This window comes from Tamandua tetradactyla, chromosome 1 (assembly GCF_023851605.1).
Source record: "Tamandua tetradactyla isolate mTamTet1 chromosome 1, mTamTet1.pri, whole genome shotgun sequence".
NCBI lineage: Eukaryota > Metazoa > Chordata > Mammalia > Pilosa > Myrmecophagidae > Tamandua > Tamandua tetradactyla.
In genome coordinates this window covers 83,468,167-83,493,499 of record NC_135327.1, presented here as the reverse complement: position 1 = coordinate 83,493,499, position 25,333 = coordinate 83,468,167, and the positions used below count along the sequence as shown (strand labels likewise).

General features: G+C 40.4%; 1 protein-coding gene across 2 annotated transcripts in view; it reads right to left on the bottom strand.

Moving 5' to 3' along the window:
• The window catches only part of AMPH (amphiphysin), a 273,409-nt gene extending 252,036 nt beyond the window's left edge, over positions 1–21,373 (bottom strand). For both annotated transcript variants that reach the window (XM_077119505.1, XM_077119509.1), the window contains exon 1: positions 21,245–21,373. In XM_077119505.1, the coding sequence (XP_076975620.1) occupies positions 21,245–21,313 (69 nt within the window). In that variant the 5' untranslated portion in view covers positions 21,314–21,373. The remainder of the gene's footprint in view (positions 1–21,244) is intronic.
• Between the last annotated feature and the right edge of the window lie 3,960 nt (positions 21,374–25,333).

Genomic DNA, 25,333 nt, shown 5'->3' with positions numbered 1-25,333 from the left:
AACCTAGACAGAGGCAAGACTGATAAAGCTCCGCAGTAAAGAACAGATGAGAGAATAAAGCAACAAAGGAAAGGTGACAAGAAAAGATAGGAGCACAAAATAAAGTTTGGATGCGATAAGATAAGGTAAGAGGAAGAGAAGAGAGATTTTAGAAAGACACACTGACACGATAAATGGCATGATGGAAAAATAAACGAGATGAAAGGATCTTTGGAACACTCGCTTCCTTTGGCACCTTTTTGAAAGGAATCAGCAAAGACATCTAGCCGTTTCTAAGGCTGCTTTGGAGGTTACATTTGATTCTCTGTGTAAACTTATGTTATTTTGAGTGGTTGTAGCCTAAACTCACTAGAAAATGAACCCCGTTTTCTGTTCTTTATAGCTAATGTAGTGAGTTTGCACAGGCTTATAACACCCCTTCTACATACTATCTTACTTATGCCTACCTGTATAATGAAGAAAATGCTATGATCTTCACTTTACAAATGAGGAAACTGAAGTTCAGAGAGAGCACATAACTCACGTAAGTTTACAGAGTAAGTAAATAGTAGAAGCAGGACTCAAACACAGGTCAGTCCAACTCCAACCACTATGTTTCTTTTTTAATTGTGATAAAATGCATATAACATAAAATTCACCATTTTAATCATATTGAAGTGTACAATGCAACGAACGGTACTTAGTACATTCACAATATTACATAACCATCATCTCTACCTCGTTCCAGACATTTCCATCACCCCAAAGGAAACCCCATACCCTTTAAGCGATTACTTCCCATTCTCTCCTCACCTCAGCCCCTTATAACACTAATCTGCTGTCTGTCTCGGGGATTTGCCTAATCTTTGGATGTTTCACATAAATGGAGTAATCTAATATGCGGTCCTTTGTATCTAGCTTCTTTCACTTAATGTTTTCAAGGTTCATCCATGTTGGGACTTATCTCAGAACTTCATGCCTTTCTAAGGCTGAATAATATTTCATGGTATAGACATTTGGCATTCTGTTTATTCATTCCTCAACTGATGGACATTTGGATTGTTTATACCTTTTGGCTATTATGAATAATACTGCCATGAACATTCAAGCAAAACTATGTCTGAACCCTTGTTTCAATTATTTCAGGCAAGCCTGATGCTCTTAATCACTACACTCTGACACTTCAAAACAAAACTGATTTCTATGACAACCCCTCTGCTGTGAGGTACACAAAGAGGCTAGAAAGGATCTGATAGGGACAGTGACTTAGAAATAAAACTCCAGAGAAAATGTCCTAAATTCTATCAATTGAAACTTTCCTAATTTCACTACGTATATCTGAAGGTCCCAAATAATTTACAGAAGCTGCAAACAAACACAAAGACTCTAACAAATAATTAAAGTCACCTCATTCTGTTAATACCATAACTCCTGTTTAAATACATTTCCAAAGAAGAACACCCCAAATGCTAAAATAGTCCACTGTGTAGTTGATTACATTTAATTATGCATTTCCAATTTTTGAATGCAAATTGTATTAGGCGTATGTTTCAAGCTACAGTGGTCAAAGGAAGGCGTGTGAGAAGGCATTTCCATAAGACATCAGGGCCTCAAGAGGCACAAAACGCAGCCGCAGATGGAGGAAAAGAGGTGACCTGACAGAGAAAAAATGGGAGGGTTTGCTTCTATTACTGGAGAATGGTCTGATGTCTGCTAAGTCATCCATTTCCACAACCACATGATAAAATTAAAATGCAAAGGGTCTAGATGTTCCAAGGATAAACACCAGGAAATTTGCACAATTTTCCTGGTAATGGGTTTTATTTTAATTGCAAATACCACTGATGGTGCTGCAAATAGGATCTAAGACTTCCAATATCCAGGCCTTGTACAACTAATTCCTGATGTAAACATTAAATCTATTAAAATGCCCATTTATAAAGCCTTATGAAAATTGCTTAAAAGATAGAATTTTCCTCCTTGGTGAAAAAAGCTGATATAAATCAGCAGGTTTTTGTGGTTCTTCTTAAAATCTCTGTGGTAAGAGCTGCTAAGGACGCTCCTTTGCATAAGACACCTTGATGGGTGTTTGCATGAATTGGTGAGCCAGGCACTGTCTCGGGGGTTACCACTAGCTGTTCTGATTATCTCCCCCTTCTTCTCTCTGCATCTCTATGTCCTCATCTGTAAAAGCAAAGACAATGCTCTCTATCTCCTAATACTGTGGGGGAAATTAGGTAAGGAAGAAAACTGCCTGGCAAATTATCTTTCCTCTCTTGCTCCCATCTTACACCTTTTCTTCTACCGAGTAGCTTCCTGCCTCCCTAATATATCACCCTGACCTTTGCTTAGGCTTTTTCAGTTCTGCAGCAATGCCTCTTACCCTGGTTAGCACCCAAAAGCCTCCAGACTTGACAGTTTCATATCCATCACACACCTGCCCCCTCCCCCTATATACTGACATCACTAATTATCACTACTGACATCAGTCACCAAATACTGACATCAAACAGGAGAAACACTGCCAAGGGCTTCGATACAGAGGTAAGTCAGGGTAGAAGGCCGGCCTGACCATTTAACACTGTCATCTGTGGGATTAAAGCATTCTGAAAGGTCTCCTGCTTGCCACTTTCATATGCAGGGGGAAAAAATGTTAAATAATTAGCAGCTAATTATTTTAATCTACATGTTCATCCTGTATTGGTAATCAAAATTGTGCAATGGCCCTTTACTTTCAGCCTGCCCACATAAGGTCCATTCATTTCCTTTTGGCAAGTCTCTGTTAGGAAGATACCCACAAAAGAAGAGGTGATAATAATACTTGTTTTCTTAACAACATAGCAGACAGCTTAAATAAGCTATCATCTTTTGGTTACTGACTAACTGTGTTTTGTACTGCCAATAATAAGTAATCATGAAGCCACCAGTATTACTGAAAGTAAAAGCAAAGCCTTGGTAAAAGACCAATGGGCTCGCAGCACCAATCCCATTCACTAGAAAGGTAAGCTGACTAGTGAGAGGAGGTTAATCATCACATTACAGACAGACGGAGCAGGCTGCTGAACCAGCGCTCTGCTTTCAGGTCTGAGTCTGCTAAATAGGAACTATTTTCAGCACCATTTGATAGCACAAAGTCAGCACACACAGGCATGTGCACAAGTACAAGAGCCCAAGAGTACAGCTGTTTTTGAAGGGTGAAGGCCTCTCATCATGGATGGAGGTTTCCTTTCTTTTTTTTTTCTTTTTTGGCATGGGCAGGCTCCAGGAATCAAACCTGGGTCGGGTCTCTGGCATGGCAGGCAGGAATTCTGCCACTGAGCCACCATTGCCCATGGAAGTTTCCTTTTATTTCTATTTGACTTGTGTTGCCAATAAAGCTCCACAAAGTCAACTGGAAAGAAATCTTCAGGATATCCTCTTGATACTTGACCAGACCCAGAAATAATCCTGTCCAGATTCAAGACATTTTTCAGGAACTGCTGGTACACTATGGCGTGCTTCAGGTCATCAGTAGGTATCTGTGAGAACAGTTATTGAGGAATCTGGTTCCAACAATGGTCCATCCTTACTACAGCCATGAAAACCACATCTCTAAGTGTATATAACCAAGAATACGATGTTAAGCAGAAAATGGGCATCTGTGTGCTGTATGGTCTTACTTTTTTAAAAAAATTCTTTTTTTAACAAAACTGGAGTCACATGGTATAAAGTATACATATATAAAGAGCATCTACACTCTGGCACTGAGGTCTCAACCCCTCGGAGAACTCCCGGGGACTCTTCGGCCTCAGCAGCACAAGTATATCACACTCAGAAGGGAAAATTGCACTTAAGCAATAGAAGAAACTGTCTAGAAACAGCCAAAAATATTTCACCTAAGATGCAAAATCTCCTGACAAAAAACGAAACCTTGAACTAACAAATATTTGTGTAATGATTCCCAGCTCTAAAATCTTTATTATGGAGAGATAAACTATGGGATATAAAAACTTAGGGATAGAGCCATTGCATTAAATTCATGATTACATTAGCTAAAAAGAAAAAGCGATAAAGGAAAACATCCAAGAAACTCAAGATTTATGATTCAAGCAATGTACTGTTATCTGCAAATATCAAGATATGAGGACACTAATAAAAATACTGTTATTCTGTGTTTGGTCACAAGAAAGTGTATGCAGTCTAGATGATGGGTTGTGTGTGCTTTTTTTTTTTAGCAATAACCTTATTACAATCATAACTGTAAAGTAAATATTTACAAAAAAGGAAATTTAGTTACAGCTCATATTGAAAATATTCTATGGCTCATCATTAGTTCATCCATACCATAAACGTTTTTCTTTAAAAAGTTACTCTGTTCAAAAACCAAAGGGGGAAAATAGCATAATGTAATAGAAATACAGTGACTTACAAAAAAAGAAAAATCCATGGAAGAGCAATGAGAGTTCAAAGTCGACTTCATAAAATGCTAAATGTAAATGTAAAATGCTATACTTACATGATTTGAAAAACAGTACCTGTCATTTATTGAGAACTTACTATATTCCAGGCACTTTGCTAGGCATTTTATATGCATTATTTCTTACATCATATATGTCCTTACCTGCTTTATAAATAAATAAAAGGAAACATAAAACATTCAGTAATGAGGCAAACACCTAAAAAATAAAATTTCATTTCATTTTATAAGCTCATATAGAAAAAGACCAAGAAAACCATCAGAATGAGAGAGCAAAAAGGAAACAACAGAAGGGAGGTTGGCGGTAACTAGATACTATGTCAGAGAAGCTCATTAAAGGAGTAAACTCCTCTTATCTGGGCCCCTGGATCATATTTGTCCTACAAAATTATGATTATCTGACTAACACCTGTGCACAGCTCTGAGTCCTAAGAAATATTTCCCTGACTCCTTCACCCTGGAGCCCCCTGCAGCAGTAATTCCTCACCAACCATGTACAACAGCCCAGAAAAAATTAAACCAACAGCCAAATCCTACCCACTGGCCCCAGGTCTGCTTGTTTGGGTGAGCATCCCTTGCCTACAAGTATCTCATCAGTAGCACAAGTGCATGGCCTGGAAAAAGGGGTTAATTTAATTCCTTGTTTCATAAATATGTCAGTAACTGGAGTTTACTGTGAAAGCCTTGACTGTACTTACTGATAAGGGAGGAAAAATCAGAGAGAAAGAGATGAACCTAGGTAGTGTCAATGTAATAGAACCCAAACAGGATCAGTCTACATCACTTAATAAGACAGGCTAAGACAACCACCCAGGTCTGAGGATCCGCCTCTGACATCTCGTCTCCCTTCTATCTCGAAACTTCTGCATCCTGGTTCAATAACACATTAGTATGACTTTTTTTTTTTTAACTGCTATCACTGTGAAAATGCCACTAGAGTTGCCAAGGGGGCTTCAGCACTGAAATCACGTGCAAGGCTGGTGTATTCTAAATTCTTACTCATGACATCAAGCTCTTCCCTGCATTCTGGACAGTTTTCTCTAAGGGTCTTAGAGGAGTTCTGAGGGAAAAAAGACTTTCTACCTCGCTCCTACCTAAAGCTGGTTTTCTGCAGGCAGGAGAAGGAGGATTTTCAAGCAACTCTGTGGGTTGTTTCCCCAAGGAGGGTTGTAGCCAGGCCACCAGCCAGGTACCCGAGGGAAGGCAGGTGATGTCAGGTGGTTTGTCTACCACTGTGGTTCTGGTGCAATGCTTTAGCACACTTGAGTGTGACCAAAAGAAATGTGTGTTATGTACCAGGATTTCTCAGTTTAAATAAAATGTGTCCCCATTTTGGCCCAAATAGATGTGTGGGATATATACTTAGATGCCCTTATTTACCATCTCTTCTAAATGAAGATTAGAAATATATAAATATAGCAGTAATTTGTCACCTTGAGAAACACACTGAAATCTAAACCAAAAATAAATAAGCAATAAAAATAGCTGCCATTTACATTCTACGGAAATACTATATATTTGGTGCCAGTACTTAAAATACTAGCCCTGATTCTAACTGCAGTCTGAAAAAATCAACGTCGTTTTCTACATTTTACCAAGGTTCAAATATAGGTTCAAAGATACTCTTCCAAGACGGCAGATGGGAAGCGAGAGGGCCAGGATCTGAACCCGCAACCAACTGATTCCAAAAACTCTTCTCACCACCCTGAGCTGCTCACAAATTGTAACAAAGTTGTTCTGTCATTCTAGCCCCACAGTTTCTCTTTCCCTAAAGGCAGCCTATCTAAAGTGTCCAAATAGCTTCCTAATAGCATCTCCCGCAGCTCCACTGAAGTTATCACACCTTCAGGCAGACCATTCATTTCCCAATTCAACCAAGGGGGAAAACTCAAAGTCTTCCATTACTATACTCTGGTGCTAAAGTGACTGCCTTCCAACTAATTAGGATGAAAACCCCTTACAAAAAAGAAAGAAAGAAAATCTCTTACACTACTTCCAAGGAAGTCTTAACTAAGAGAACAAGCTTCATCTACAAATACAATATGGACAACTTCTAAGAGTAGTCAAATGCCTGCCATTATCCATTGTTCAGAATTGAAAGCATTTCTCCACTGTGTCTTAGTCATTTTTGCGCTTTCCATAAAACACTCTCTCCTTCTACAGCATTCATCCCCAGACAGTAGGTGCAAAATATGTAGTCAATGAAAAAAATGAACAAATTAATGTGGATTTTTAAGTTGAACTATATGAGATTGCCAATTTTTGAAAATTTTTTATTAAAAAAATAGAGCTGAACTACACAACAGTTCCTACTAAGATGGAATTCTTTTGCTCATGCCACTGACCTGGTGTAAGCAGCTCAGGATGTTAAGACAGCTCCATGGTGTGAAGGCCCTAGGCTCATTCTATCTCATTTTCCTGTTGTCCTCAACACAGGAGATGGCTTGGCTGCCCACTGCATAGTTTAAGGTGGCTGCTTCAACTCCCATTATTATATCCACATTCCAGCCAGTGGGAAAGAAAGGGAAGGAAGTGGAAGGCAAACCCCTTCACTTAGGATCAAGACCTAGAAGTTTTATACATGACTTCTGCTCCTACCCCACTTGTTAGTACTTACTCACACATACTCACATTTAGCTGCAAATAAAGCTGGAAATGCTATCTTTAGCAGTACAGCCATACGCCTGCAAAAATCAGGGGTTCTATTACTAAATGAAAAGGGAAGAATTGATATAAAGGGACAACTGGCAATCTCTGCCACGTAATGAGGAAAAATAGGAATTCTCAAACAATGCTGCAGAGTTTCTATGATGGATCACTTAAATTTTGTTGAATGGAAAAAAGTCTAGATTTTGAAAGAAGAAAATGGAGACGTAGAGGTAAGCTTATATTGAGAGGAATTGAAAATTGCCAATATACGCAAGTTACGAAGTAGAAGATTTAGAACATGTACAGGTTCTCTGACGACTTAGGAAACTTTCCCGTTTACCAGTCTGGTGGTACATATGCCTCATGCGTTACTCTTTTCCCAGCTTGTGAGGTCAGATTAGGTGGCACATCTCTCTCGTACTTTTCCTGGTGTTCAACTTAATGACTGTATAACATGTTTATCTCATAAGAAATGAGCTTAAATACCCAAGAATTCTTTATGATTTTTCCAAATCATCTTTTGAGGAACTAGACTGCAGGGTACCAGTGCCTCCTTCCCAGATCCCACGAGACTTTGAGCATCGTATTTATTGAAGTAGCTTGAGTTGCTGAGATAAAATGATGAGACAACCAAATCAGGAGACTATCTCACTGGTCTGTCTCACTTTAAGAAAATCCAATATATAGATATATATTTTTAAATATTGTCTCCAAATGTTCAAAAGGATTAACTAAGAGGACCCAGGAACATAAAAATGATGACACATAAATCAATGAACACCCCAAAATGTTGCAGGTCTCAGACCACATGGAATTCCTCCTCCACCTTAAGCCACTGCATGAGACATGGCATTTTCTCAACATTGGAGAAGAACATCAACAGAGCTCATGAAAAGAAGATTGCACTGAGAAGTCCACAATCATTTCAGAAAAGGTGGGCTTTCCGGAACAAGTCTTCCAAAATCAAATCCCAATTCTGTACTTAACCAGCTAAATAATCCCAGGCAAGCCGTTTTTCCTGTAGTCACATCATGTATGAAATAGGGATAATAATAGCACCCACTTCATAGATTTACTTGAGGGTTAAATGAATGAGGCCCATAAGAGTGCCTAACACAGCAAGCAAACCAGACTGGGCACAAGAATTAAAATGTGTTGAGTGCAGAATTTCCATACTCTTTCCTTTCCCTCTTTGGCATATCAAAGGCCTGGAAGCCCCAGTTCCAGTGGTGGCCCATAGTAGAAGGACAGCCTAGCAAGCTCTGGGGCAGGAGGATAAACCAGAATGAAGAGGAAAACTTCCCCTGCCCACAAGGAGAAGAGAAAAAAGAGGCCAAAGAAAGTGTATCCCAAGTTTCCCATCTTCTTCTTTTAAAATAAGGGTAAGGTAAAGGGCAGAGAGAGCTGTGGCCCCTACTCCCCATTGAACAGCTTGGAAAGACCACTTCTCATGTCGCCCGACTCATCCACCTAGGCCACAGAAAGACACTGTGGCTGCACACTGAAAACCAGGCAAAGGAGACCCTAAGTTCAGATTCCTCAACCATACTTGATACCGATGGGGTAAAGACAATTTTTGGAAGTCTGACTGGGAAACTCGCCAGTTTGAGAGTGGAGGAGGCCTGAAGGGAACTGTAGCAGTGGTCACATGGCTCAGTAGCAAGGACACAGGATTGGAGTCAAATGTCCAGCCAGACAGCAGAGGAACACACAGTACCAGGGGAAATTTAGGTGAGGCTAAGCCATTGGGTCTTGCTTGAGCCAAGAAATCCCAACCATGAGTTATAGGAGCTGCAGACTTGAGTCACATATACCTGTAGGGAAAGCCACTCGTGTGGGCAAGGGGCATTGTTCCCAGAGAGGAGGAGGGAGGGTAGAGTGCTTCAGAGGACCCCTGCCAGCTTGAGACTATCTGCATACAATCCTCTCCTTTCATCTGCCCAGACACCATCCGTACATTTCCTCTGCACACGTGTTGTTATAATGTAAGTTAAAAATGGTGACCACCCTCCCCCACTCCCCTACCACTTAACTGAAACACAAAATATTAACAGGTTCATGAGAAATATTCCTATGACTATGTCTCAAATACACAGAGATAAATTCATTAATTATTTTAATAAAGGGGAGTCCCTTGGGGAAATAGCAGTGAACAAATACAAAACTATTCTATTCTTACATCAAACTTTTAACTCAAAGATAAAGGCTTCCTAAACTTTACCACAGTCGTGATGGGAAGGCAAATTGGTATACCACGTTGGAAAACTGTTTGACCACTATTTTCTACTTCTAAATATATGCCTATCCTAATAGAGTAGCAATTCTACTCCTAGGCATTTACCCCAAAGAAATAAGCGCCTATGTTCACCTAAAAGATATGAAGAAGAATGTCTGTAGCAGCTTTATTCATAACAGCCAAATACGGGAGACACATCCAATGTTCATTAACTTGGAGAAGGGATAAATGGTGATACACTATTTAAAAGAGGAATACTATTCAGCAATGAAAAATATGAACTACCACTATACACAGCAACAATGAATGAATCTCATATGCATTATGTTGAGCAAAAGAAGACCCCAAAGAGTACATACTCTATGATTCCATTTATAAAAAGCTCAAGAACTACCCCCCGGTGATAAAAAGCAGAATAGTGACTACCGGTAAGGAGAAGGGAGCAAAGCAGATTCAGTACTAACGGGAAAGGGCCATCAGAGAGTCTTCTGGGTGTTGAAAAACGTACTGTGACTTCGTCTGAGTGGCTGTAACATGGGTGTATACACATGTAAAAATTTACCAAGCTGTACACCTAAGATTATTCAACTTACTGTATGCAATTTCTACTTGATTTTAAAAGTTTCAGACGCACATGTAGTTTACCTACTTCAATTCATAAAGGTAGGATCTTTAGTTGTAAAAGGAGAGTCATCAATGTAAGTCTAACCCCAAAGAGGCTGCTCTATAGGCAAACTCATAAGGCCTCAACTAATATGTCCTGGAAATGAATGTAAACTTCTTGCTCATCTCTTCTGATGGAAGGTTCCTTCTTCATTTACCTGGGTCAAATTTACATAGAGATCTCTACTTGCCATGGGGTGGACAACTAGAAAAATGTAGGCTCCAATGACTTGAGGACTAAATGAAATTATGAGATTTTATTATTCTTTAAACAACAGATTTAAATAATTAAATTTAAATAACAGATTTAAACATGTGTAATGGAGAACCTGGAATGGTGAAAGACATGAGCCACTTGTTTACGTTGAAAGAACCACAACGACGGGGTCAAATCCTGGGGACTCAGACAATCTGCAACTTCAAGGAGCAAGGACCACGACTAAGACCAAAACAAACTATTCTGGATGCCAGTAGTTCTGGCGTCCACCCATGGCTTTACTCTCCTTCCTCTCTTCAAGGAGTTTTCTGGACTGTTTTACAGCAAAACATTCCCTTAATACTTTAGACTCACTGATTTTTAAGATTTTTAAGGTCACAACTCTTTTTGAGAATCTGATGAAAACCATGGTGACCTAGAAAAAAAAGCACAAAACACTGCATTTAATTTACGTCATAAGTAATACTTAAGAGCTCCCAACCAGATGACCATAAAGCTATTAAGAGGGAACTGAAACTTTTCCCTCAACAATCCAAACAATCTAACAGAAATACACATTTATTTTTAGTAACTATAATTCTATTACTTTATTTTTGGCTGGATTATAGCCATTAAAGGTGCTAATATGCTAGATTTCTCTTGCTAAGATTTTGATTCAATTTCTAAAATGGGAAAAGACCTAATTATTACTTAATAATCAGAGTTCATTTCATTAAGAAAAATATTTTGAAGCATAGTAACTATGTAGGCAAATATGAAAGACAATATAAATCTAATTTTTGTTTGTAACTTTCTTCAGTATGATTTCAAAGACAACTACATAAAATAGCAATTATAAATTTGTGTTGATGGGCATGCAATGTATAAAAATATAATTTGTTAGACAGTAATACCACAAAGGAAAGAGAAAATTAGAACTATACAGGAGGAAAATTTTATATACTGTTTAAATACTTTGAGTATTAATCTGAACTAGACGGTTGTAAGTTAAGATGTGATTTGTAATTCCTGGGGCAACCACTAAGAAAACAACTCAAAATATATATATAGTAAAATAAACTACAAAGAAATTAAAATGGTGCACTAGAAAATATCTATTTAACACAAAAGAAGGCAGTATTGGAACAACAGAGGAAGAAAAATTAATAAGACATAAATGCAGGCCTAAATCCTACTTTACCAGTAATTACATTAAATGTAAATGAATTATATCCTCCAATTTTGTCCATGATATATATTTTTATTTTTAAATGACAAAATTATTTTTAAATGATCCATCTATATAATGTCTACAAGAGACAAACTTTAGAAGCAAAGACACGAATAGGTTGAAAGTACAAGAATGAAAAAATACAATGTTATGCCCAATGAATAAGGGCAAGGAGTCTGATTCACAGAATTCTTCCTGACTTCTGAAACCACCCAAACCTGACACCACCATTATTGCCTGGATGACTGCAACACATTCTTTAATTCTTAACTTAAAATCTCTCGTCATCATTTTGGAAGCAGTGCAATTCCTCACTCTGGTTTAGTTGTCAGATCCTGCTGGTATGTAGGCTCAAACCAGCTTCATTAACTGCTATATTACAAGTATCTAGCAAGAGTCCTGAAATAGGAGATTCTCAATAAATGATTCTTAAATGAATGAATGAATTCTACCAAACTGACTTCACAATAAAATATACAATTATTAGAGTATGTAAATCTTGCCTCCTTTGCTCAGCAAGTGTTATATATCATGAAAATTTATGACAAGCTCATTCATGCATGGATTATTCTATATTTTATTAAATTATTATAGGTACTTTATGATAGGAGAAAATATATGTATATATTAAGATCCTCTGATGAGAAAGAATGAACTAAGCTTTCACCTAAATAACTGCACAAGTTGGATAAAAGTGGCCAAAATGGTGGCTCTCTGATATTTGCACATCTGTTCTAGATAGCCTCAAAGTAATCAAAATTGGGATATAGCTATGGCATATTTTTAAATATTTCAAAAATAAGATTTTACCCATGCCTTATCCAACCTTGTTCCTAAAAAGGGATTCCCTCTATATGTGTTCAGGAAGTACATTTATAGCCTATCAGTGCACTTAAATTCAGGTTCTAAATGAATAGAATGAAGTTCCAGCATTTCCATGTTGCAAGTCTGCCCATGGCTGTAATCTTGGGAAACCATGAATACTATCAGTTTAATTTTGCATAATGCTGTATATATGATCTTATTATATTCTTTAGTGGGTAAATTTCTTGAACTCTGTGATGATAGGAATTTTCATTATGTAAGTATTAGCCCTTGTGACACAAGGGATCTTTATGTCTCTTGCCCACTTCCCATAAGCACAGAGCCCACTTGTTTTCTCAGGAATTCCAGCCAGATAGCCACTAGTAAAATTACTAGAAAAATTTAAAAATTGCATTTGAACAAGATGGAAATTTCCAAACTTAATAAAGTTAGAACTTTTTAAAAAATTCTTTGCCCTACAAATCCCCTCCAAATGTGCCTTACAATATATTTTTGCCTGAAACTTAAATTCATGAGAATTTTGTCAGAATTTCTCAAAACTCTCTGATATACTTAGAGACTAGCTGAAACAGTTGAGCTTGGTTTGTATATGTATATGCGCACTGTTGTAGTTTGCTAGCTGCCAGAATGCAACACAAGAGAAATGGATTGGCTTTCAATAAAAGGGGATTTATTTAGTTAACTATAGTTCTTCAGAGGAAAGGCAGCTAACTTTCAACTGAGGCTCTTTCTTATGCAGGAAGGCACAGGGTGATCTCTGCTGGCCTTCTCTCAAGGCCTCTGGATTCCAACAACTTTCCCCAGGGTGATTCCTTTCTGCATCTCCAAAGGCTTGGGCTGAGCTGTGAGTGCTGAGATGAGGTATGCTGAGCTGCTTGGGCTGTGTTACGTTGAGCTCTCTCATTTAAGCACCAGCCAATTAAGTCAAACATCATTCATTGCAGCAGGCACATCTCCTAGCTGACTGCAGATGTAATCGGCAACAGACGAGGTTCACATGTCATTGGCTCATGTCCACTGCAATATAACTAGGCACCTTCACCTGGCCAAGTTGACAAATAAATCTAACTACCACATGCACACATAATGGGTACACACAGAAACACATCCATAGATGAACTAAGTGGTCCAGAAGAAAGTCAATTTACAGCAAAGGATGTCAGAGATCCTCTAAGGTAGCATTTTTCAAATTATAGGCTTGAAATCAATTTAGTATGTTATAACAAGGCATAAAAACAAAGGGAAGGGAAGAGAAGGAATGGGGGGGATGGGAGTGGATTTGAGTGGAGTGCTGATACCAAAATGCTTCCTAACTTAGAAGCTCTGTCACCATGGGCAAAATTTGATGGGGGGGGGGAGCAGGGGGGGGACTGGGGAGGTGAGGAGGGTGGGGGAAGGATGGAACCTGTGTGCAAGTGGATTTGCAAATGATGAGAACCACTGATAAAGAGCTCAAACACTAGGAGCTCAAGCACACTGCGGAGGGGTCATAGCTGAGTAGGATCCTGGGGAGGGAGGCTCCCAGCACAGCACCTTCCAGGCCCCTGTCCTCACCCTGAGAACCAGCAATGAGGGCACTGCAGACTTATCCACCGCCATGCTCACTGCAGTAGACAAGAATAACGGCAGAATACTAGACCCCCTTTGGGACCCTTTCCAGTGAGGCAACAGTAAAAACCACTAACCACTTCAGAGAGAAGAAACTACCCTAGGGTTTGTTTGTTTGTTTTTAACTTATCACAAGATATAGGTACCCTAGGGAGGAGCAAGAGAGAAACAAATATTATGTATACAAATATTTCAGGTATTTTAAGTTGTATGAGCACAGACATGCTCACTTTTTAAGGGTGACTTATGGATCTCACACACACAAAAACCAATATGCTGGCAGGTCACAGTGGGTCAGCAGGCAGAGTTCTCACCTGCTATGCTGGAGACCCAGGTTCGATTCCTGGTGCCTGCCCATGCAAAAAATATTATCTATATGCTATTCTGTAAAAGAGAATAGTAATTTTTACTATGTTAAATCTGAGTCCCTACAGTTCTGATTCCTAGTTATAGTCGTTCCTAGAGAAATGATGCACAGGTATATGGGTGTTTGTAAGTAAAAAAAAAAAAAAAATGGAAGAAGCAAGCCGTACTCTCTCAAGGAGGTCCTCATAATTATTATTTTTTATCTTGGCAACTTCAAAGACAACCAGAGAAGATGCTCATAACAGAAGATAAAATGTAAGCTTTGTACAACATAGAAGCAGGCAATGAGTAAGTTTTCAGATGATCTTAAAAAAAGAAACCCTGGATGTGCATCAGAGACTCACTTTCCAAAGTGTCCTAGACAAAGACAGTCATACAAGCCACCTCTTCTACAGACAAGGCTCCTAGTCCCACAGAAAGAATCTCCCACACAAGGCAGGGTCTTCCTTCTCCCATTCACACACCATTCACATGTTTCTCTTTGAATGAGAACAAACAATGTGGCAACAATCCAGCAAAACCGAATGCTCACATAACCAGGCTTGCTGCTTTTCTTACCATATCACTTAGTCAACACTGGGCTGAACCACATGACTGCCAATATCTAGCTGTTTGGATCTACAAAAATGACAAATTTCAGACAGTTGATTCTAATATTTATGGAGTTCCTACCATACACAGCATCCACAAGGACAATTATAATTGATGTACTACTTTCACAAAATGACAGTGCAAATGACAGTGCTATACAGTGAAACCCTTGTAATGTCACAAAAGTCAGGGAAATAATAACGTGGAAGATTTTAGGGCAATGTACTTGCAAGAATGGGACATACGCATAACATAGAAAGTCAAATCAATAAATAGTTACTGCATACGTACACTCCATAAGGTATTTGGTCCCCACCCTCAAGCACCTATAATTCAGTTGGGAAGATACGATGAGAAAAATTAATTTAAAAAATCATATCTAAAGTTATTATAGAATAATCCCTTGGGAAAGATAAACTGGAATAAAGAACATCATACTGGACAGGTCCTTAGACTTTAAATATTCTAACCCTTGTTTAACAAAGAAGTTATTCATTAATGAGCTTAGTATTATAATATACCAACAATTACCCTGCCCATTAGCATCATCTTAAAAAATGTTTAAAGATGGTGCCTCACCATTTTAAATATTGCACAGAGGTCAAGGAGATTAACACCAAATAAATGCCATTGGACTTCACAAATTGATGAAGAAAGCAAAAAATAAATCTCAGATGGAGTAAATATTTAAGTAAAAGGGTTTCTGGTTGAATGTGACAGACTAACTGCATCTTTTTATTTCCATCTTCTCCCAGACCCCCACTAAATGACAGTAAAAAAGTGTTTAAAAAGTGTGAATATACAAGGATAGACTCAGGAGAGGTGATATTGTGGATGAGAGACTTCAGAATATCCTGTAGAATCTGAAAAGGGGATGGAGGAATGGAAACAATTCAGTAAAACAGAGGAAAGCAAAAAAAAAAAAATGCTTAAACAGGGGCAACCAACCAACAACAAAGCTGCCAATTCTCACTAGACAGTCTAACAAACCACCCTTTGGCTTCGGACCTGCTCCCACCGAGTGCTGCAAATGGTGGGGACGAAGCACACACTGACAACCGGAAACTATTTAAAAGCCTGGGCAGACAGCTGAGCCTTCATGTCCCTTCCTCCATCCAACAGTGGCAAGAGTCAAGGATGACAAGTATGTAGCAAGCCTAGAAAAAAAAAATTATCCCAAATCACAGCAAAATGGAAGAGGCTCCAAAAAAGGGGTCTCTAAAGATGAAAAAAAAAGGAACAATTACATTATTTGATATATGTGAACCTTTGATAATGATAGTGATAGGCATTTGGCAGATCTGACAGGGCAAAAAGAAATACTACTAAATATATCATAGAAAATTAAGCAAATAAAAATAAGGCAATTACTAACTCCAGGGAAAACAAAAAGCTGAATGAAATTCTCGGATAGGATTTTACAAAACTCTAAAATCTCCATTAAGAAAATAAAATAGCAAGTCACTGTCTGGGGGGAAAATATTAACAAAATATCTATCTGATAAAAGATTCATATGCATAATACATAAAGAACTTCTAAAAATTAGTAAGAAAAAGACAAGCAATCCAAATAAAAAATGTAGGCAGGACACTTCAAGTGACTTTTCTATATGAAGACTTTATCTTCACAAAAGAAGATATCCAAATTACCAACATGCATAGGAAAAGATGCCAAAGAGGGAAATGACAGAAAATCTATTAAAAAGGTATAAGCACAGAAAAGACAAAGAACAGGAGAGGCTTGAGTTATGATATCTGGATCAAGAGTATCTGGAATGATAAAAACGTTCTCTAATTTGATCTGGGTTGTTCCTACACAGATATCTACACACAAAAAAATTTTACCACATAAGAATTTTTACTTTGAATTCAGTACAAATGACACTTCAAATTTTAAAAGTATAATCCTCAGCAAGCAACAGTTTTAATAATGGAATACTGGGGAAAGGAGAAGCAGAGAGTAGCATGCAAAAACACTTAATTTTTACCTGTCTTTATATGAAAGGACAGATCAAGAAATATTCACATAAACCTATTTTTCAGAAATCTGTAGATAACAGCAGCCACCTCCAGGAAGTAAGACTGGAAGTTGAGGACAGGAGGGACAGTGGAGTACTGTTTGTTTTTTGTTTTGTTTTGTTTTGGTTTGTTTTGTTTTTTAGTTTGTTTGTTTGCATAGGCAGGCATTGGGAATTGAACCCAGGTCTTTGGCATGGCAGGCAAGAAATCTGCCACTGAGCCACCGTCGCACCGCCCTGGACTGCTGTTTTTAATAACAAGTCTTCTGCTAATATTTGATTATTTAAACTATGCATATAGTTGATTAAAATTTAATTAGAAAAATGTTAAATATTAAATTATAAACTTTTAAATATATCATTATTTATATAAACACAGGATGGAAAAGACCTTTTAAGTATACCTCAGGGAACATCTTTTATTCTGATAGCCTAGTACCCATTCCTTTCTGTACTCTGATTTCCTGTCCTCCTCCACCATATGGCTCAAGGGGATTTTCTCCACCCCCAGTTTAAGCCGTGCCTTGTGACTCAGGCCCAATCAAACCACATGGTTCTGGCCCTTTGTCCTAGAGGTTTTTTCTTCCAGGGTTAGATGAAAGGGTCAATTTGGATCCATGACAGTTAAACCAAGGAGTTCTATTAAAATGTTGAAGCTCTTTCAGGTAATATTACAGAGAAAAGGAGATAAACCTAGAGCTGCTGGCAGCCACACTGCCACCAAGAGGGAATAACTTGCCCAAGAATGAAGCTGACAGGTGGGACAGCACAGGTGAGAGACAGGGAAAAGGCCACTGAGCCCTGGTACCTGTGGTTGATCCCTTGGCTCCACGCAGGACTGAAATGTGTCTAGGCTGCTTTTTATTCATGGTTATCACTTACTGTGCCACCTTGAGCATAATACTAACCTCTTTTGCATCTATAAAATGGGGATAATAATAGTACCTATGTCATAAGATTTAATGAATTATATATACACATATTTTAAATAAGAATATTTAATAAATATTTGTTTTCTAAAAGCTCATTTACAAAGAACTACATGAATGCTGACTATTCTTGTAATTAGCAAATAAATGTTTCTTTCCCTTAAGCCAGTTTGAATTGAGTTTTCTGATAATTGCAAGTAGCAGGATCCTGATTATTTCAACCACCCCAAATAGAAACCATACAATCGGCAATTAAAAAATAAATTGAAAAAATAATGTTTATAACCTTTATGACTGATATTTCTTGCCTTTACAAATAGCAAGATGGACATGCTACCAAAAAATGGGCAAAAATATACACATGCAATTCATGAATGAAAGAAAAAAACCACAAGAATGTGGAGAAATACCCAACTTTTAAAAATCAAACAAATGAAGTCAGGAACTAATTTTTCCAAAAATATTTTAAATTTTATTAGTAAGTGTTGGCAAGGATTTCATGGTGAGAACGTAAGGTTGGTACAACCTTTCCGAAAGGCAACAGAGCAACGATAAAAATGAACATACCTTTGACAGAATAATTCTTCACCCAGGAATCTATGTAAGGACAGAATAATTCTTCATCTAAGAATTTATGTAAGGAGATAACTAAGAGTTTATGGGAACATTTTTCCTACACTGAAAGCTAAATATCCAAAAATAAAGGACATGTTAAATCCATATCTTCTAATACTGCTCAGTGATCTAATATTATGATAAAAAATCTGTACATATTTTGTTTTGGAAGAATTTTCATGATTATTAACTGAAGCAAGCAATTACAAAACCATATATACAGTATAAACCTATTTTACATATATATGTACATATGGAAAAAGAAGTACATCAAATGATACCATAATCTCTGGGAGGTAGAATTATGAATGTTCTAACTTATTTTTATGTATATAAAACTTATATGTTTATCTTTGCTTATAAGTGTACTCACTGTTTCTCCATTGACCCTTTGCTGTTTTTAAATAAATTTTTAAATTCATAAAAACCATAAGTCACCTCTAAAAGCAAAATTTCAGTGAAGCATTTAGAGGCAAAGTGCTTGCAAGCTGTTAAGAAGAGCACAAATGATAAAGTTAAGCCAGTGAACCCTCTTGAGAAAATTCTGTTATAAAAGCAAGGAGAAATGGGTCTCAGGAACATATGCGGATACAGTTATTGAGATGGAGAGCCTGTGCACCAGAGAAGAGGAGAAACAGAAGATGCAAGAGAGAAAATCATTGGGCTAGATGAACCCTCCAACAGCAGCGTACTTGTGCCTTCTAGTCAGGAGCAGCTCCCATTTAGGCTTGATGGGGATACCTTACCCTTATCTATAAATTCCCTTTCCCCCAAGCATATCCCAGTGCTGCACAAGCCTGGGGAAGTGGCCAGAATATACAAGAATCAGAACCCATATGCTCAGTCTCTGGTTTTCTTAACCCCACAAACTAGCCGCAACAGGCATTTTTCATCAGCAGCTTTCCCCAGGGAAGAAAACAGGAAGCTTCCAGCCCTGAGGGGCTCTCTCCTAGACACCCACTCCCAGAAAAGAGGGACCACCCACCCATCATTGCAGTCATAATACACACTTGGCTTTAGTAATGATTTAGTGAGTTTGACAATTCATAAGAGCTTGAGTGCTCTGTAAGAAAGATTATGGTTTTCTTTCCATTTATTTTGGGCATATTAACAGCTGGTGACCTAGATTAAGAAATAATTTAATATGTGAAAAGGCAGAACACATCACTAAATTTCTTCACAGATTTGAAAGTGGATTCAATGAAAAGCTTCCAATGAAAGTAATTCCTTGGAAAGGGGAGTGGGGAAGAGGGGAAATTACAGCTGGGTAAAATGAAGTATTGGGAAATGATGACAATACCTGGCTCAGAACCCAAGGCCAGCAGACCGCTGGCTACTTTCTGGACAAGTAATCAGGACTGGAAGAGGGCAGGAAACCTTGCTAATTCAGCCAGGAGGAAGGGGCAGGAAGAGGATAAGCTTGGGTAGATATTAAAAGAAATACAATCCTCTTACTGCACTGAGAACCCTGTATGTGTGGAGGGAAGGACTAGAGGCAGGCAGCCAGCCAGCCTCTGGGCCAGGGCACAGAGTAAAGGGATCACTGCCCACCCCTACCCCCATCCCCACCCCAATCCCTGCCTTCTGCCCAGCTTCTGGGATCTCCCGGAACTGGGGGTCGGCCTGAGCCTGTCACAGATAGTAAAACAGCAAGTCTGACTTCCCAGAAAACGAGAAAAGGCAAAACACCCGGTGTCCCAGGGTCAGAAAACACTGCCCCATGAAAGAGAACACAGTTCAGCTAATACAAATCATGCGTTTCAGTAGCCAGGTGTTCATTTTCAAGTACAATGCTCAAGCTACACTATAACTGCCTTCTGCTCAAGGCACAAACGAAGACCTCGGTGCCAAGCGATAGAAGCAGCTACAGGGACGCCAGGCACGCTCAGCGCCGGGTACAGGTCCCCTTCAACTGGTCGGCGCCTGGCTTGGTAAGGTCCAGGGTTTAATTTATGCACTTCTCTGGGGGAGAAAAAATAAATTACTTTGGGCAAATGAGAGAGGATTGCAAAACAACCGGAAACCTAATATGTGCAATATGGATTTTTAGTACAATAAAACATCCCCTTTAGTGCAGAAATGTGCAGGAAAAAAAAAGTGTTGGGCTCAGGTCATATTTATTTTTGACCTTCCAGAAAAGGTCACTGGCGTCAAAAGGGGCACACACACACACACACACACACACACACACACACACACCGAAAAGAAAAAAAAAAGATGTGTATACAGATTTCTGTTTCACTGCAGAAAGCTGATGGTTTTTCGCGATCCAACCCTATTAGACCAAACCGAGGGTTTGTTTTTTTTTGATAACTACTGTGTTAAATCGCTCGTTTCTACCGCACTAAGTAGCCACGAACTCCCCCCTGAGGGGAGCTGGCGCAATCTCTCGCCGCGATCTGCGGGCTGCGTACCTCGGAGCTGCCTGCGGGCGAGCTGGGAAGCTGAGACGCGGGGCAGCCCCAGCACTCAGTTCGGGGACAGCGGACGACTGGCCGCACCTGCGACTGCTGGTGTCAGCGCTGAGCCCCGAGGAGCCGGCGGGCTCCCGGGCTCCGGTCCAGCCGCGCGCGTCCGGGGCGAAGGGAGCCGGGGCGGTTGGGACTAACCCCGCGCCTCCCAGGCTGGGGTCTGCGGGTCCTTTGCACGCGCTCCCGCGTCCCCGCCCGGGTCCCCGCAGCGCCCGGATCCCTCCTTTGCGGCAGTGGCGGCGGGCGGAGGGAGCGCGTCCCTGCGACCCAGGCCCGGGTGCCCACCCCAGCGGCGAGCCCGCACTCCGAGGCCCCCGGCCCCGCACCGCGGCAGCCCAGCGGCCTCCTCCCTCCCGCGGGCGGTACTGCCCTCCAGCCACCTGCCCTGGCCGCCCGCCGCCCTCTTCTGACCTTCTCCTGTGCGCGGTTGAGTCGCTTCTGGACGTTCTTGGCGAAGATGCCTGTCTTGATGTCGGCCATGGCTGCGGGTCCTCGGAGGCTGCGAGGAGCAGAGCGGGCAGCGGGAGCGGGCGGCGGCGAGAAGCGGGAGGTGGAGAGGAGGAGCGCGCGAGGCGGTGTGAAGCAGCCCGGCGCGGGGAGGACGAGGGAGGGGCGCGGCGGGGACCGGCTTAAAGAGACAGAGCCCATGCGGGAAGCGCCGGTGTGGCTGGCGACGCGGTGACATTGGCGGGGGGAGGGGAAGCCAGAGTAATAAATGCCCCGAGAGAGCCCACGAAGGTGGAAGGGGAGGACAGGGAGAAAAAGGAAAAGAGGCCAAGTACCAGCCCTGGGGCGTGGAGGCAGCTCTCAGTCACAATCCGGTTTCTTTTTCTTTTTTTAAGAGGAGTTTATTTGGGGGCAGTTGATAGGGGTCCGGATTCTTTTCGAATATGAGAAAAGAATGGGGTATGGAAATCCACTGGGATTGGGGCTGCTCTGAAGAAGTGTCAGGCGATGGGCTGGTTCCCGCGACTCCCAGGGATTCCTGGCTGGACCACCCTGACGGGAGATGGCATCTGTCACCATCCCCCTCCCTCCCCCCACCCCGTCCTGTGTTCAAGAGCAGCCACGTGTCACCGTGCCCTCGAGAGGTTCAAAGCTCAGCGAGGGAAGTTGACTAGGAAAGCGGACAAAGTCAGTGCAGCAGTTAAAGTAGAGATACAGATGGAGAAGGGAGGAGACAGGAACAAACTCTGACACTTGTTTAAACTTTAAGACTAGTTGGAGGTGGGAGAGGATCCATGATGAAAAGGGTCAGCTCCCTTAAGACAATGCTGTGCTTGGTCATCTCTGGAATACCTGTGCTGAGCAGACACCTGGTAGATGCACGCTCCAAAGAATGTTTGTATTAGGGTTCTCTAGAGAAACAGAACCAACAGGAGAGATCTGTAAATATGAGATTTATAAAGTTGTCTCACTAAACCATGGGGTGGAACAGTCCAAAATCCTTAGGGCAGGCTGTGGAGCTGGCGGCTCCCATGATGATCAGAATGAATTCCACCACGGGAGAGGCTCTCTGGCTGAAGAAGCAGTGAAAGGGTCTCTATTCTTCCTCAAATGCCTTCATCTGATTGAATTATCCCATCGTAGCAGATGTACCTTAGTTGATTGCAGACATAATCAATCACAGATGCAATGAACTGCCTTATTATTTAATACACCAGCCTTCTGGTTTATCAGCTCACCATGGAATATCCTTGCGGCAATAGTCAGGGCAGTGCTTGCCTGACCAGAAAACTGGGCATAATTACTTGGCCAATTTGACACCATCACAATGTCGCATGGAAAAATTAGATCCTTTTATCACCTACTGTAAGACCCAGGCCTCCTAATTAGATGCTTCCTTGCAATCCTTGCAGCAACCTTAAGAGGGACACACCATCCCCTGTATGCTCGAAGTGAGACTAATGAGGAATAAACTTGCCCTACATCTATCTACCAGAGCTCTTGAGGGATGCCATTGACGATCAAACCATTCATATTTCAGTTCTCTCTGAGCATAGGAAAGCAAGGCAGGTGGTGCCCACCAAATGGAAGTCAGAAGTTTGCTGAAGGTACCTGAATCCTGTGTGTCCAAGAAGCATCCCACTGCACCAGTGAGTAGACTTCCATTAGTGACTCCCCAGTGAACTGCCCCCTGGTATTCATTCCCTCTTCTTGGTTCCAGAATAGTCCTGTGACTGGCTTTAGCCAATAAAATGTGTTAGAAGTGACACTGTGCCAGTTTCAGGCCCAAGCCTTGAGAAGCCAGGCAGCTTTTATATTTTGCAGACCCCTATGCCACCATGTAAGAAGTTCAGCTACCCCTATTGTAGAAAAGCCTGGAAAGAGGCCACATGGAAAGGAAAAGGCTCTGAGATTGCTTGGAGAAGGAGAGAGAATGCCCCAGCCTCCAGTCAACCCACTGGCTGAATGCAGCCGCACAAACAACCATTAGCAAGACCAGCAGAACTACTTAGTGGATTTCAGCCCAGAGTGCAGAATGGCAGGCAAATGAAATGGTGACTGTTTCAAGCCACTACCTTTTTAAATAGTTTATTACAAAGCAGTGGGTAACTGGAGCACCTAGTCTGTATACTTGGGTCTTATTTCCCTAGGATGATTCTCCGTCCTGGTTTGCCTAGAAATGAAGGAGTTCCCAAAATGCAGGACTTTCTGTACTAAAACTGTGAAAATCTTGGGCAAACCTGGATGAATTGTTCACCCTACTTCCACAAACCCAAGTAAACGCTCCAGAAGGAAATAAAAGAGAGATTTGAAAAAGAGAGAGAAGGGATAATTGGAGCTGAAGGGATACAGACTGTACAACGGGACTGGATATAAAAACTCAGAAATGGACAGCACAATACTACCCAACTGTAATGCAATTATGTTAAAACACTGAATGAAGCTGCATGTGAGGTATAGGTTTTTTGTTTTTGTTTGTTTTTTTTTTCTTTCTATTAGTTTTAATTCTTATTTTGTTGTCTTTTTATTTCTTTTTCTAAATCGATGCAAATGTACTAAGAAATGATGAATATGCAACTATGTGATGTTATTAAGAATTACTGATTGTACATGTAGATTGGAATGATTTCTAATTGTTTTGTTAATTCTTTTTTTAATTAATAAAAAAAATTTAAAAATAAAAAAAAAAACCTTAACTATAAAAAAAAAAGAGAGAGATTTGATTTCTCCTCCTGGTCAACATTGACATCGGTTTTTCCAAATAGTAGACTTCATAAATTTAGTTCTGCTTTGGGATCCAGCCTTGAGATTCTAAGTCTCAGAATGCTATAATATAACAGAAAGTTCTAGAACATATCACTCCACATCACACTGATACTGTGAGCCCAGACCCCTCTCTACTCCCGTTCTGGGTCCAGCTATAGCTCCCTCTGCAGACATCAACACCCTTTATCTGACAAGCAAGGGAGTAGAGGTCTAAGCAGTTTGTTTTCCCTTCTCCTTCCTGGAGAGCCACAGTTACCAGTTCCCATTTTATTGGCCTTTCTCTCTCCTTGCAGCTATTCCCCCAGAAATTGTTGCAACATTGAGTATTTATTGAAACAAAATTACAAATGGTTAAATTTTCTTGTTGTTAAGAAACCCAAATCTAGTTCTGCAATGTGGGTGGAAAAGGGAGTCTTGTCATTTCTTGATCATTTTATTTGGAATACATACTGAGCATATTAACAAGTTGTTATGGGGATACTGTTATCAAATCTTCTCAATTCAACCGCAAGATAAATCAGTGTCCATTTTCAGGATGGCTTCTGGCTCATTACACCAATCTGGAATATTGACAAAGCACTTTAGCAGCTACTTAGTAGGTGTTTGGTAAATATTTTTTGGAAAATGCATGCATGTACAGGCGTAACTCATTATCATTCATCATGCAAGGTATTGTGCTAGGAATGGGAGAGGCCCATCCTTTAAGAAGTCTGAGCAGGGCTTTAACTCTTCCCAAGTACCTCTTTAAAAACCAAAATCTCACCTGCTGGAGTTGCATAAGATGCTAGCAGAGCAGATGACTCTAGCTTGCAAACAAGATGATAATGCTGGTAAAAGAGTCCCCCTTGATCCTTAGCTATTCCTTCTCACCGTTCTGTGATAATGCCACTGGAGTGAGGGGCAAAAGGAGAGGAGTCCCAAGTAAAATGATTGTGCATATTCTTATGCTACAGAGTGGAGTCTTACACACACACACACACACACACACACACACAATTGTAGACAGGACCTAAATACACTAATCAGATGGGCCCTCTCTGGTTGCCCAGAGCACTGGCTTCCACAGCCCTATCTATCAAGCCACCTTTCTACTCCCTGCAGCTGTCTCTAAGAAAAAGCCTTAGAGGACAGGTGAAAGCCACTGGACAAGAGTATCACAGATGTACTTTCCAACTCCAAAGCTGTAGGATTTGTGCTTTCGTTCCCTTCCTCCTTTTCCCAACACCATTAGGCATGGCCACCAACATCCCTTGATCGTTTATACCTCTGCCTCAGATTTTGCCATCC